General features: G+C 33.8%; 2 protein-coding genes across 5 annotated transcripts; one reads left to right on the plus strand and one right to left on the minus strand.

Moving 5' to 3' along the window:
- Positions 1–1,148: 1,148 nt before the first annotated feature.
- Positions 1,149–5,149, plus strand: LOC103500434 (uncharacterized membrane protein At4g09580-like). 4 transcript variants are annotated; one of them, XR_007819491.1, is made up of 5 exons: positions 1,149–1,898; positions 2,655–2,925; positions 3,023–3,193; positions 3,851–4,536; positions 4,833–5,149. XR_007819491.1 is itself a non-coding variant. In XM_051082200.1 (4 exons), exons 1-4 carry the CDS (start codon positions 1,660–1,662, stop codon positions 3,980–3,982), a joined length of 813 nt encoding a protein of 270 aa, XP_050938157.1. In that variant the 5' UTR covers positions 1,149–1,659; the 3' UTR covers positions 3,983–5,149. The 4 variants fall into 4 exon arrangements, 1 of the variants encoding a protein (XP_050938157.1); XR_007819478.1 differs by having other exon boundaries at positions 3,851–4,076; XR_007819472.1 differs by having other exon boundaries at positions 1,150–1,898; positions 3,851–4,046.
- Positions 5,150–6,271: 1,122 nt separating this feature from the next.
- Positions 6,272–11,413, minus strand: LOC103500436 (50S ribosomal protein L21, chloroplastic). Its single transcript, XM_008463739.3, has 5 exons — positions 11,038–11,413; positions 10,818–10,898; positions 6,944–7,045; positions 6,724–6,798; positions 6,272–6,515 (listed from the first exon to the last, which is right to left on the minus strand). Exons 1-5 carry the CDS (start codon positions 11,332–11,334, stop codon positions 6,444–6,446), a joined length of 627 nt encoding a protein of 208 aa, XP_008461961.1. The 5' UTR covers positions 11,335–11,413; the 3' UTR covers positions 6,272–6,443.
- Positions 11,414–12,912: the final 1,499 nt, after the last annotated feature.

The raw sequence follows: 12,912 nt of genomic DNA on the forward strand, positions 1-12,912 counted from the left end.
GACTTGATCCTCCCCAACTAAAGTTAGGATGATTTCTCCACCTAGCATTATAGGTGTTGGAGTATGGGTCATTCTTAACATATGTGACTGTTTTTCTGTTGAGTGGGCATACGTCACTGTTATGCGTCAGTAAGGAAATCCTCGGTAGTTTTGGGGTTAATCTTAGTGATGACTAGTTGAGATCAAGGGTAGGAAAGCTTAAGAAGATGGATCTCGAGATAAATTTCGAAGCTTTTTCGACCAAGTTAATGGACAAAGTGGTTATTGAGATGGAACTCGGGCCAACTCGAGGAAGTTCCCGAAGAGACTGGAACAAAGAAGGATATTTAAGGATTCTTGGGCAATCTTAGGCTTGAGTCCAGCCAAGATTACCCAGTCAAAAATGGGGCAGAAAGATGGGAGGAGGAGGGGTAGTATGAAGTATATTTTTGTAATTTCAATATAAGATGAAAAAAAAATTGTGGATTCTCAATCAATCACTTGATAATTCATTTTCTAAAAGTTGGTTTCGACTGGTTTCTCTAAGATGAATTATTTTGTAAACTAATTTTTAAAAGTACATTTTGTGAACTTGTCAAATACCACAATATTTTTCAAAATAATTTTTTTGCAAATTTGAACACTTCAAAATGTGAATCAAACACACCCTAAATCACAAAGAAGAAAAAAAAATGACGAATTGTCCACAATATTCAAAGACAAATTTAGAAATTATGAAAATATTGTACCAATTTCATGGGATTTTTGTTTTAATTACACGAGTCGTAAACATTTATGTGATTCATTACATGTATGAAAATTAACCTAATAAAAATATAATATTTTAAAACCTACGGATTAAATAAAAACTAACGTCAATATTTAATAACAAAAAACTATGGGGATTAGATAGAAACAAATAAAAAATTCAATTATCTATATATTTATATATATTCCAATGTTCTAAATGGCAGCCCAAGGAATCAAAAGAAAGTGACCATATTTGGGAAATATTTTTCTGTTCATGTTTCAAAAAGAAAATCCTTTTGTATCCTACAAATTTGCAAACATGCTATTTATTTTCCTACAAAAATCATAATAAAATAAATTGAATTCCTTGTTTGGAGGAAAATATATTAATAAAAAAAACACCCGATAAATAAATAAAGAGGTGGAAGAGAAAGATGCTCTAAAGACAGAGAGAAGAAGAGGGTCAATCTTTTTTTTTTTTTTTTTTAAGACTTCACCGTCTTCCTCTATTACTCTCCGAGATCAGACGCTGCCTTTGAGCCATTGATGATACATTACAAAGCTTCTTCCCCACTGAAACCCCTTTTCATTATTTTGCCACAAAATTCTCTCGATTCCCCTGTTTCTGTGTTCCTCAGATTGCCCAATTTCTGTTTTCTTACCCGAACACAAATTTCTCCCATTATCTAGTAGCGATTATCTTAATTTTTTTTTTTTTTACAAATAACCAATTCCCAGATCTGGGTTTTTCATTTGTTTCACTCGTTGATCCTGTTGACCAACATTTGACGATTGATTTAACCCCAAAACTACGTAGCAGTGTCCATTAGCTACTTTATTGGGAACCCTTTTGTTCTTTTGGGTGACCCTTTTGAATTCTCTTTTTCGTCCTGCGAAATTTGGGGGAAAAATCTTTAGTTTGATCGATTAATGGCGGCTTCGAGGAATGTGGGGATGAGGGATGAGGAGAAACTGAAGGAAGATGACTCTCCGACGGCCAAGAAGCCTAAATTTGAAAGGTTTCCATTGACGAAATGGGAGCTAGCGGCTGCTCTCGGCATCTTCCTTCTCTGCTCCACTGGCCTTCTTTGTGTGTACTTGACAATGCCCTCTGCAGAATACCAGAGCGTTAAGCTCCCACGAACACTTTCGGATCTCCGTGTTCTTAAGTATGTGCTCTTCTCTTCGGCCTCTTTTCGGTTAGGAAACATATTACGACATTTTGCCTCTCCTCCCCTTGTGCCGTTTAGTATTTTTGAAATCAGTGTTGAGGGTTGCTTTTTTCATCATTTTTTTTTATTGTCAGAACGGAGAGGGGATGGCATGGTTTTGCTGAAGTCGCTTTTGTGTATTGAAGGAAGTCGATTTCCAAATGGTTATGGGGATCCTGAGGGTGGAACTGTGTATTGTAGGGTCAGCATCTGTCCGTTGGAGTCAGTTTTGGACTAAAACTAGTGCCCATCACTGACATATTGGTCGGTTTGGTCAGTCGGACTACTTTCCCGAGTTCCTTTGAACACCACTAATGTTTGCAGTTCTGAAAGATGTGGTTTCTTGCCTAATCAGAATGGATGAGGAACATCTTATGGGGTAGTGCCTTTTGAAACTGTAAAATAAGTTCCCGGTCATTGTTACTTGTCGTTGGTTATTTGTGTGAAACTATGATTGAAGGATTAACATAACGTATCAGCTTAAGCTTTTGGTTTTGGGAGTAGTTTAATGCGGTAATAGAGTTAGGGGTCCTAAGTCTGAATGGCACAATGTTTTTCCCCGAATCAAATTGAAAAGTGCTTGCTGGGTTTTGTAGTTTATCAAAATGTTCAAGCGGGTTATTGTTATCTGTTGGCATTTTGTTCCTGATCAATCTAACTTTTAATGCTTGATTGTTATCGTGATTTATATATCTCTCTTTAATTGTATTCCAGGGATCTCTTTGCAAATTATGCCAAAGATCATCCAGCACAATTCATTCTAGGTTATTGCTCTACCTACATATTCATGCAAACATTCATGATTCCTGGAACAATTTTCATGTCATTGCTTGCTGGAGCTCTATTTGGGGTTATCAGAGGCCTTCTATTAGTTGTATTTAATGCAACGGCTGGGGCATCCTCTTGCTTTTTTCTCTCTAAGTTGATTGGAAGACCTTTAGTTTATTGGATGTGGCCTGAAAAGTTGAAATTGTTCCAGGCAGAGGTATTTATTTACTGTAATTTTTGTTTAAAATTCAATTATATGGCAGCTCGCTAACCTCATCTTATGTTGCTTTTAACTCTTGGCTTCGAGTATCCAGATAGCAAAGCATCGAGAAAAGCTACTCAATTATATGCTATTTCTTAGGATAACACCAACATTACCAAATCTTTTTATCAACTTGGCTTCGCCTATTGTTGACATCCCTTTTCATGTTTTCTTCTTGGCAACTTTAATTGGCCTTGTTCCAGCATCCTATATCACAGTCAGGGTAAATTTCTTTCATTATAGACTTTTAAATGTCTTGTTGGTTTTCGGATATGTTTTTCCAGTTGTTTTTTGTTTTTCAGTTTTATTTATGGGTATTTTGGACCGCTTTCCATGTAAATATTGTTGGAGAAAACTTGAAATTGAGGAGTTCTTTTAACCCTTGAGAAAGATGGAATACTTGAAATTTTAATTTTGTGAATGCAGTGGATTGGATAAATGGTTGCGTCGTGTCTGATGTATTGGTTGCCTTATCCCTTATATAACTTGGTAATTGAAAGGCATGACGCTTATCACATCTTGGATTGTCTGTATGTCGTGGTTCTTTGCTGAAGACTATAAATCTTCACCTTCTTGTTGACGCAGTCTTTTTGTGTAATTTATTTGATCCTTACATTTATATATAATTTCTTCCCTGTACAAGCACCATACTTGGTGGAAATTTTCCTGACATGGTTATATATGCTTGTTGCCTTTTTTCTTATCAACTTCTTGCAAGACCTTACAATTTCTGCAGTATTTTTCTTAAAGCATGTTGAAGAATATATGCTATGATTTGTTTTTCTTCTAGTAGCGAGTTGAAACGTATGTGACCTCGAAGGTATCTAAGAATATGTATGGGCCAATTAGCTAACTGTTAACTCGTTATATTTGTTATCAGGCTGGACTTGCACTTGGAGAGCTTAAATCGGTCAAGGATTTATACGATTTCAAAACTTTGTCTGTGCTTTTCTTTATTGGCTTTATCTCCATTCTACCTACACTTCTAAAGAGGAAGCGAGTATACGAATGACGGCGAATTTTCGGGGCTCCGTCATTTCTGCCTGAGGCATGTCTATGGATGGCTGCTATAACAGGTCTTTGTATTATGATTTTTTCTGTCTCCCGTAAGTATAATTCTAGAAGTTTTGGAAGGAAAAATTTTTCCCACATTGTTTTTACTCATTTCATCCTATGTGCCACCATGGAGTTAGTTATCTGTTTCAGATATTTAGCATAGCATAACATCGATCATTTTACAATGGTAGGGGCCTTTCGGACCACCAACTTCTTAAGTTTTACCAGGTTTAGGTTGGTGTTGAACGACCTAACTTCAAATTCATTAGTAAACCCTCCTGAAGTTTACATATTTACGATTTACCGAGTAACTCATTTTTTTCTCATTTTCTGCTTTTTCACATTTATTGAGGAACTCCTTTCTCTCCTTCTCTATGTTTCACTTTTAGAAAGAAACTTCGTCTTGCAACTCTACACTCCAAACACAAACTTCTTGCTAATCCAGGGTAAAGCGACCCCTTAAGATTTATTGCTAGTCACAAAAGTACTACTACCTTGATGCTAATCCAGGTAAAGTGACCCCTTAAGATTTATTGCTAGTCACAAGAGTATACTACCTTGAAAGAAATGGCATTTTGTTCGTCCCCTTCGAAATAAAACTTAACCATCATTCTGAAAATACTATTTTACCACAATGATAACAAAATTCAGTGCTGAAATATGTAATCCGTTTGCATTTGCATTGCACAATACACAGAGCATCGATTTTGGTCAGATTTGACATTTTGAGTCACAGTCTATCGAATGTTCTCTGTTGCTTAGTCATCTTATATACCAACTACCTCTTGTTTTCTTGGTTTGTACAGATCGATATTGATTTCAAATGCTCTTATTGATGATAATACTATACTAGCTGTGGCAATACCGCGTCGATTCAGACACAAACTGTACCATCAAGCTGTTATATGGCTCAAATGATACGTTCAGAAGATGATTATAGGCAGTTGTTTGGAGGTTTTAAAAAGAAAAAATAGGTGAAGATATTCTATATTCACGTTAGGAGCTCACTGATTACAATCAATATAGGTTATTTACATTTTATCATAATTTTTGTTGCATCGTATATTGATAACGCATACAGGATCTAAACAGGTTACAAATTGAAAAATAACTATTTTCTCTCCCTAGATCTCTACATATTCCAATGATCTTATTGGTTAAGCTGTATTGTCTTTCAATTACAGCTCTTAGTTTCCTTCAATGATATTATATTTTACATGTATGAAGCTAAAAGTAAACTTAAAATACCAGAGTTATATTTATGTTAGCGAATCAAGATAAAAAATTTATATAAAGGTTACTTAAGTTTACAAATGCTATGAATTAAGATGTAAACCATTACCTTCCTCAAAACCTAGTTCAAAATGGTACTTACAGACGTATTTTGCTTTTATAAATATTTTGATTGAAAGGATTGATCAATAATACTTATTAAACATATTCTTTAACAAAAATGAGTTTTAAAGGATTAGTAAATGATATTCGTTAAACATATTTTTTAACAATTAAATGAGTGATTTGTGGTTGTGTCCCATGAAATTGTGGTAGATTTTAAAAAATTAATGATAATAGTGGAGTTTATCGGTAAAAATATTATGCAATCATTTTTTCTTTAGCATCTACAATTTTTCGTTTATAACTTAATAGCTATACCATTATAATTCTGGCATAAAATTGAGGGCAAAACGATAATACTCAACTAGCATATAAATATTTTAGCGTAACTAAATAAAACTATTTTGAGCACATATTTGATCAATTTCAAATGAAAAAAAAAGAGTTAGAAGCGACTTCAATAAAATAAAATTATAACTAAGACTAACCTCTTTTTGTTCACATTTTGAATAACTTAGCCTTTTTGAATAAATTACTTGAATAGGAAAAAAGAAACTTTATATTTGAGTAATGACTAGGGTAGTGTAGAAACGAAGGCTCATAGTTTCTGCATTATTCATATGGTAAACAATCAGAGTTCTAATGAAATTATTTTGTGCTAATTTGTTAATCATTTGGTTTTAAACAATCAAGCTTGTAGACATTATTAGCTTTAGATTTATCTATTTTGTTGGTTATTTTTCTACTTCTAATTCCAAAATCAGCTTGAAAAACTGTTATCATTATAAAAGACTTTTGTGACACTGAAATAAAAGACAATTGATTCTTTACCATATTTCAAATATGCCCACTAAGTTTTGGATACCCTTTAATATTAAGCTACAAATTAGTACATTCCTAGGACTCCATATTAGCAATATATTTCCTTCAAATTTTGACATAATGGTCACCGGAGGATCTTCTGAGATTCATTATCAGATAGAAACAACTCAACTGAAACATTTTAAATCACAAGAACTTACATACAAAAAAGGGGAATCTTGAGCAAGAAATAGGGAACTTCAAAGCATCGGAATTTGTTCCTACGACTCGAGCGTGGTTGCTGGGTAGTCTTGATATCCAGAGATTTCAGTTATCCTAATTCGCGTATTGGGCTGCATCATATGGGTAAAAACAGATGAAGAAACATATTCCAAAAAAAGAGGAGGTTTAGAAACTACATAGACAAACGTGGATTCAAATAATTTTCCTAAACTTATGCACATCAGGGAGAGAGAGGTATGAAGGCTAATCCCAACATACTGCAAATTTGTGTGGTAAAACAATAGTAGTGAGAAGTGAGCGGCTAAGACCGAAAAATACCTGACGGTGCCCAATGTTTCGTCGGTAGTTTTTCTTTTTCTTGTACTTGAAGACAATTACCTTGTCATCTAATCCCTGATTATGAGAAACAAATGACCACTTAGGGAGAGAAACAAAAACAAGAAGACAATCCAAGCAAAAAAGAAGCATTGTTCTATTCCTTTGGTCTTCTTCCTCTTTCTATTCTGATGAAGGGATGATAACCAATTTGATGCATTACCTGCTCCTCAACAACAGCATGAACGGCGGCATTTGTAACTACTGGTTTTCCAATGTATGTCTGAGTTTTTGTTCCCACGAGCAAAACCTTGTTCAGAGTTATCTGCACAAAAAAAAATTAGAAAAATTTAAGACAATCACCGTATCACAAAATGAATTGCACATACATTAGATGAGACAAGATCTGCTACTACGCAATAAGCCTGATGATCGTTAGTCATCAAGCTAATCAATGCTGAATCTAAACACTACAACCTAAATCAATATTCACAACTTAGGTAAATGCGTATGTGCAGGCTTTCACATAAATTTTGGTCAATAGATAAGGTACCATAATCTCGTCAAATTTCTAAAGCTCGTTTCTTCTTTTGATACATTGCTTGTTCAAGCTCTTAAAAGTGAAATTCAGAAGAAATCTCCTGAAAGGTGACATAGAAGAATGGATTACTCCCCATTGCCACCAAGAAAATGCTATTTAAAAAAAGAGGATGGAAGATGCGAAAATATTAATAACTTCACGACCTTTCTCTAGCAGCTGGATCGACAGTAAACTCTGTTATGAAAAAAATATATAGGAAAATCTCCCTCGAAGCTGAATTAGAAAAACATCGTTAACATGTTCTGCCTTTGATCACAATGGAAGGAACCAATATTAATGGCAAAGTAAAAAGGTCACGTTATAGCATTTACTTATTTCTCAATTGATACATTTTATGCAAAAAGAAATATGAAATTGTTGTGAATTTGTGATCATCCCTTCCTCAGTTGCGAATCTACTTCCAACCGGCAAAATGTCCAATGTTTTATTCCAAATCTTTAACATCCGCTGGTGCCTCCCAAAGAACATCAAAGAAACTATAGGACACCTTTGAGGGACTTTGCTAAAAGGGGTAAAGCAGAATTTGATAACAATGTGGTGAAGACTATTCAAGATGTAGTTAGGTTGCCAATATGAGCTTAGCTTAACTGACACATGTATATTTCCAAGGACAAGAGGCCCCAGGTTCAATTCCCCTTACCCCCAAGTTGTACTTTAAAAAAAAGGATGTAGTTAGGTAGAAATATAATAATTTTCAGGAGATCGAACTTTCTACAGGTACTTTTTAGAATAGGGCAGTTTCTTCAGTTCCATATTGGAGTGTATTCTTTCCAACTCCTTTAGTAATTACCCAGAAAACATTATTTTTCCCCATTAAAGTGCTTTGAACAATAACTTGTAATATATCTTATTCTTAATTTCTCTATTAAATGAATCTGTCTCTTTTAAGAATAGAAAAAGAAAAACAAGCCAAGTACTCCCCAAAAAACTGTAAAATTGTAGTGAAATACCCAAAGAAAAACACGACCTCCTGCTATCAAAGAAACCCACCCACTTTTATGCTACGCAAAGGAGGATTAGCGAGCACGTTCCCTTATTATATAGCAATAAAGTCTTAAAAAACCAAACCAATGCAAAATTTTCTCAAGAAACATATTCCAAATTTTTATCGTGGAGTGACACCTTCATAGAACACAATCCAAATCTTAGGCTAACCTTATTGTATGACATACACAAGCAGGGTCTCAAAACCATACACTCAACAACTTTGGACACTAGGAAAAAACCAAAGTTTCTATGAGATTTTAGCCTCCATGAAGAAATGAAGACCAGGAGATAGAAAAAGATCAACAAATATGTGTGGTGGGGGATCAAACCTTAGTTCGGTACAAGCCAGTAGAGTTATACTCATGTTGGCAAAAATAAATAAAGGATCAACAGATGAGCTAAGGAAAATCACAAGGATGGTTGGATGACTTGAGAGTCAATGAACGAACGTGCAAAAATCGATGGAGTAAGAGAAAAGACAAACTCTTTGTATCAAAAAGAATAAGAGATAAGTGTTGAGATTCATAGTCAATCGATCATAAAGAACTAATTGAAAGAAAACTGAAAAACACCCATGATTCATGAAATCTGTAACAGAATCATATAAAAGGAACCCATCTTCTTCTAAAGGTTTTTTTTTTTATTTATTTTTTTTTCATAATAATACATTATTGTTGTTATTATTATTATTTAATGAAATATAAAGGAAAAGAAAATTAGGCTGTAAAGACACTCCTGTCAAATTGTTTTGACTTAAGACACTGCCCCAAGACCAAGCTCTAGCACCACTACTCATGAATGACTTATCTAAATTATCTCAATTCTCAAAATTTCTACCAAACTTAACAACATTCACTAGTTCTAATTTATTCTCTTTTTATTATTTTACTTTTATTTGTATGGATGAGAAACAATTTCACGATTGTATGAAACTACAAGAGAGGAAAATCTCAAAAGGGAGATCTCAAAAGGGAGAGCTACAAAAGATCCCTACCATTAGAAAGGAGGATGGAAAAGCTATAGTGATGAAGGAGGGAGCATTTACACCGAATCACAACTGGGTTAACTATAGGACAAAAAAATCTAGAGTAAGAGGAATCCTTATCTTGGAAGACTCTTGTATTTCTTTCTTGCCCAATGAGCCCGCAGAAGGCTCTCTCCTAAGGCGTGAACGCCTTGGGTCTTAAGGGAGAACTGTTTTCCAGTTGAAGGATGAGAAGAGATAGTTCCAATTGGTCTTTGCAAAAACACGTGATAGTAAAAGATGATTCTGTGATTCAGAAAGTTATTAATGGTAGAGTGTACAACAATGTGAAGACAAAATCATATGGGCCATTCTCAGAAAACTGGAGCTTATCTTAAGTATTTATAGCCTTGTGTGAGAGCTCTCAGAGAAAGAACTCGACTTTATGTTCAAATTATGTTATAAAGAGGCAGTGTAGATGGGCTCGATATTCTTCAATTTCCGCATCTCTCTAGCTTGTTCTAAACCTCAAATTCCAGGATCCAACATTTGAATTCCAAAATTCTTTCGCAATGCCGGAGCCCCATCCATTTTTAGAGAAAGATCGAAGATCGAAGATCAAGGGGGAATTTTCTAGGAAGAGGTTCATACCCAAGTATCTTTCCACAGGATATGTTCTTGCCAACTTACACTTTTTCCCCTTGATGTCCTATTGAATAGCATGCTAAGCCAAGCAGCAACATCATTCACAAAATAATATAAAGCAGACGCACGCACACCTTCAAATTCTCAAGCCATCACTTTTATGCAGTTGGTCGAGACATCCAGATCTCAAACCCCTCATGGATAAGTCAAATGTTTGATAATAGGCATATTGCTCAAAATATCTAAAATCTATTTAAGCATGCTAAATACGCAAGCTCTATATTAAATTTTGTGTTGAAACCAATTTTCACTAGCAAAAGCAAGCTTTGGACCATAAAAGACCTAAATTTATCCAACAGTGGCCGACCTTGGTGATGGAGACATATCCATAATGGTACAAGTAATTAGTATAAAGTAGAAAGATACCATAACAGAGTTGTTCTATATCTCTTGTTTTCAGACTCTAATCATTATTCTCTTTTAAATTCCAACCGCAGTTTTCTAAAAAAAATTATATTAATATTGTCTGATGGTTCTAACTTAGGAAGACCGCCAAACGAATTAATACCAAAATGAAAAATGGAAACTCAATTACTTTGACAAGAGTAACCATGAGAACAGACGATGGCACTTTTACTCGAATAATATCTAAACTCTAAAGTCTCCCAATCAATTTCTAAAACTCTATCACTTTTTTACTTCTTAGGTAACTATTCGGAAAGAAGTTGCCAAGTACATAAAGAGAAACAACAATGCAAGTCACTGTTGAGCACAGTATGTTAGTGCTACCTAAAAATTCAAACAAAGCATGCATACTCTGATCTCCATAAGTATAACATAATTCAGCAAGCAACTCAAATAATCAAAATATAAAACGAATGGAATAATAAGAAAACCCACCTTATCATTGACGTTAGCCCCTTTCAGCCTCTGGGTATGAATATAACGCCCTGGAAAGACTATATATTGGCGGGATCCAATCTGTTTGGAAACAAATTCACATATACACACACATACAGGCAGCAATGGAATTAAGCATATTATAAACGATGAGTCCGCAATACCGAAGTCCAGCATTTTAGCCAAATACAGAAGGAAAGCAGTGAAATTAAACACTAACCATAACAACCGCAAAGATTTCCTCGCGGTTGGGGGTCTGTTGGGAGGGGATTTCAAGGGCTTGAGAAGCGTCAGGGTCAGAGTCGATTACGGCGGTTTCAGAGTCGGAGGAGTTGAGGAGGAAGGAGAATGCAGAGCGGGAAGAAGAGAGCTTGAGGGAAGATGATGAAGTGGAAAGGGGGAAATGATGGTTGGAACTAGAAGAGGGAAATGGGGTGGATAAAGGTAGACTATGGTTGGTGGAGAGTCGGCATTGAAGGGAGAAATTGGCGCAGAGGGAAAGAGTAAGAGACGCCATTAGAGAGACCTGCTGAAGGTCTTGTGTTGTGTGTGTGTGTGCGCGTTGTTTGTTTTAGCCATGGCTTTGCTGTTTTTGAACTTCAGGCCTATCCTATCCATTTCCACTTTTGAAAAGACTATTTTACCCTCCACAAAGTTTATATTATAGGAATAACTTTTCTAGCTTAGTTTAATTTTTGGGAAACTTTCATAAATATAATAAATATTTTCGACCCGTGACAAAGTCATTAGCCATTTTTTAAATATTACAGGTTTTTTTTTCCATTTTTTTGTCTCGATTTTTCGTTCTTTATCTTTTATGCTTCTTTTTAGATGTGATTTCTTCCATTTTTGTCGTTTTTAGATTTGGGTAGCAAATCTATTTCTTTCCATTGTCTTTCTTATTTTTCGCTATATTTTCAAATGCATGCATGTCTTTCTTCATTTTTCGATGGTATACCAAATTTTGAAAAAAAAATTGTGTACCCAAATCTAAACGATTGTGTAATTCAATTAATTAAACGATCATGTAACAAATTAAATAAATTAAATGATAGAATTGGAAAAACAAATCTAAACGATCGTCTACCAAATCGCGTTACCAAATATATTAGGTAGAGTATTTTTGTTATTTTACAAGTTGGGCCTCTGGAAGTTTTCCATTTTCGAAATTGTTTTATATATAAATACTTTATCGTTTTTTATATTTTTTAGAAGATTCCTTTTATATATATATATATATATATATATATATATATATATATATAAACTACCTTGTTAAAGAGTAACTTTCTTGTCTCCTTTAGACACTAAAAAAAATATTTGTGATATTTGAAAAAACTCAAATAATATCCCAACAAAATAGATAGAATGGATTTATGTAATAACAATTTTAGTATAAAGCTGAAGAATAGATACTTTGCGATTTTAGATTAACTACTTTATGTCTTTTTTATTTTATTAGTAATTGTCAAAATTTGAATTAAAGTTTTAAAATAATATTTAAGTATTTAAAAAAAAAACAAATACAAATACAAATGTCTTCTTTTCTTACATTACAATGAATAATATTTGATATCATCCGTGAAACAATTGTACATAATAACTTATTTTTATTTATCTCCATGTACAAATGTTTTCTTTTCTTTTACTCCTCTCCTTCTTTCTTTTTTTTTTTTTTTTCAATATTTTTAGGTTAATTTTCATAAATATAACAAAGCACCAAAATCAAAAAAACTCATGACATTTTCATAAATTTCAGATTTTTCCTTAAATGATGCGGACGATTTTTCACTTCCTTTTTTTCTTCCTCTTCTTTAAGATTTATAACTCTTCGTATTATTAATTTTTCATATTATTACTTCTTCAGTTTACAATATTATGATTATTTACGTAAATATTTACCAATTTCTTCATTTCCTATTTCAGAATTTCTTCATTCTTCTTCATTTCTCATCTTTTTTTCTTCTTGGTACTAGATTTAAATGATATTAGTACAGGATATAAACGATCGTATATCAATATCTAAATGATCAATTGTCTATCCCATATAGACAGAGATAGACCACTATCACTAATAGATCGTTTAGATTTAGTA

The sequence above is a fragment of the Cucumis melo genome, chromosome 1 (genome assembly GCF_025177605.1).
Source record: "Cucumis melo cultivar AY chromosome 1, USDA_Cmelo_AY_1.0, whole genome shotgun sequence".
NCBI classification, from domain to species: Eukaryota; Viridiplantae; Streptophyta; class Magnoliopsida; order Cucurbitales; family Cucurbitaceae; genus Cucumis; species Cucumis melo.

Excerpts from the sequence above, each read along its gene's own strand:
- LOC103500434 (XM_051082200.1), top strand. The coding sequence starts at position 1,660 with ATGGCGGCTTCGAGGAATGTGGGGATGAGGGATGAGGAGAAACTGAAG. Across the intron at positions 1,899-2,654 it reads TCGGATCTCCGTGTTCTTAA|GGATCTCTTTGCAAATTATG; the intron begins GTATGTGCTCTT and ends ATTGTATTCCAG. Across the intron at positions 3,194-3,850 it reads CATCCTATATCACAGTCAGG|GCTGGACTTGCACTTGGAGA; the intron begins GTAAATTTCTTT and ends ATTTGTTATCAG.
- LOC103500436 (XM_008463739.3), bottom strand. The coding sequence starts at position 11,334 with ATGGCGTCTCTTACTCTTTCCCTCTGCGCCAATTTCTCCCTTCAATGC. Across the intron at positions 7,046-10,817 it reads GGGCTAACGTCAATGATAAG|ATAACTCTGAACAAGGTTTT; the intron begins GTGGGTTTTCTT and ends TTTTTTGTGCAG. Across the intron at positions 6,516-6,723 it reads GAAACATTGGGCACCGTCAG|CCCAATACGCGAATTAGGAT; the intron begins GTATTTTTCGGT and ends CATATGATGCAG.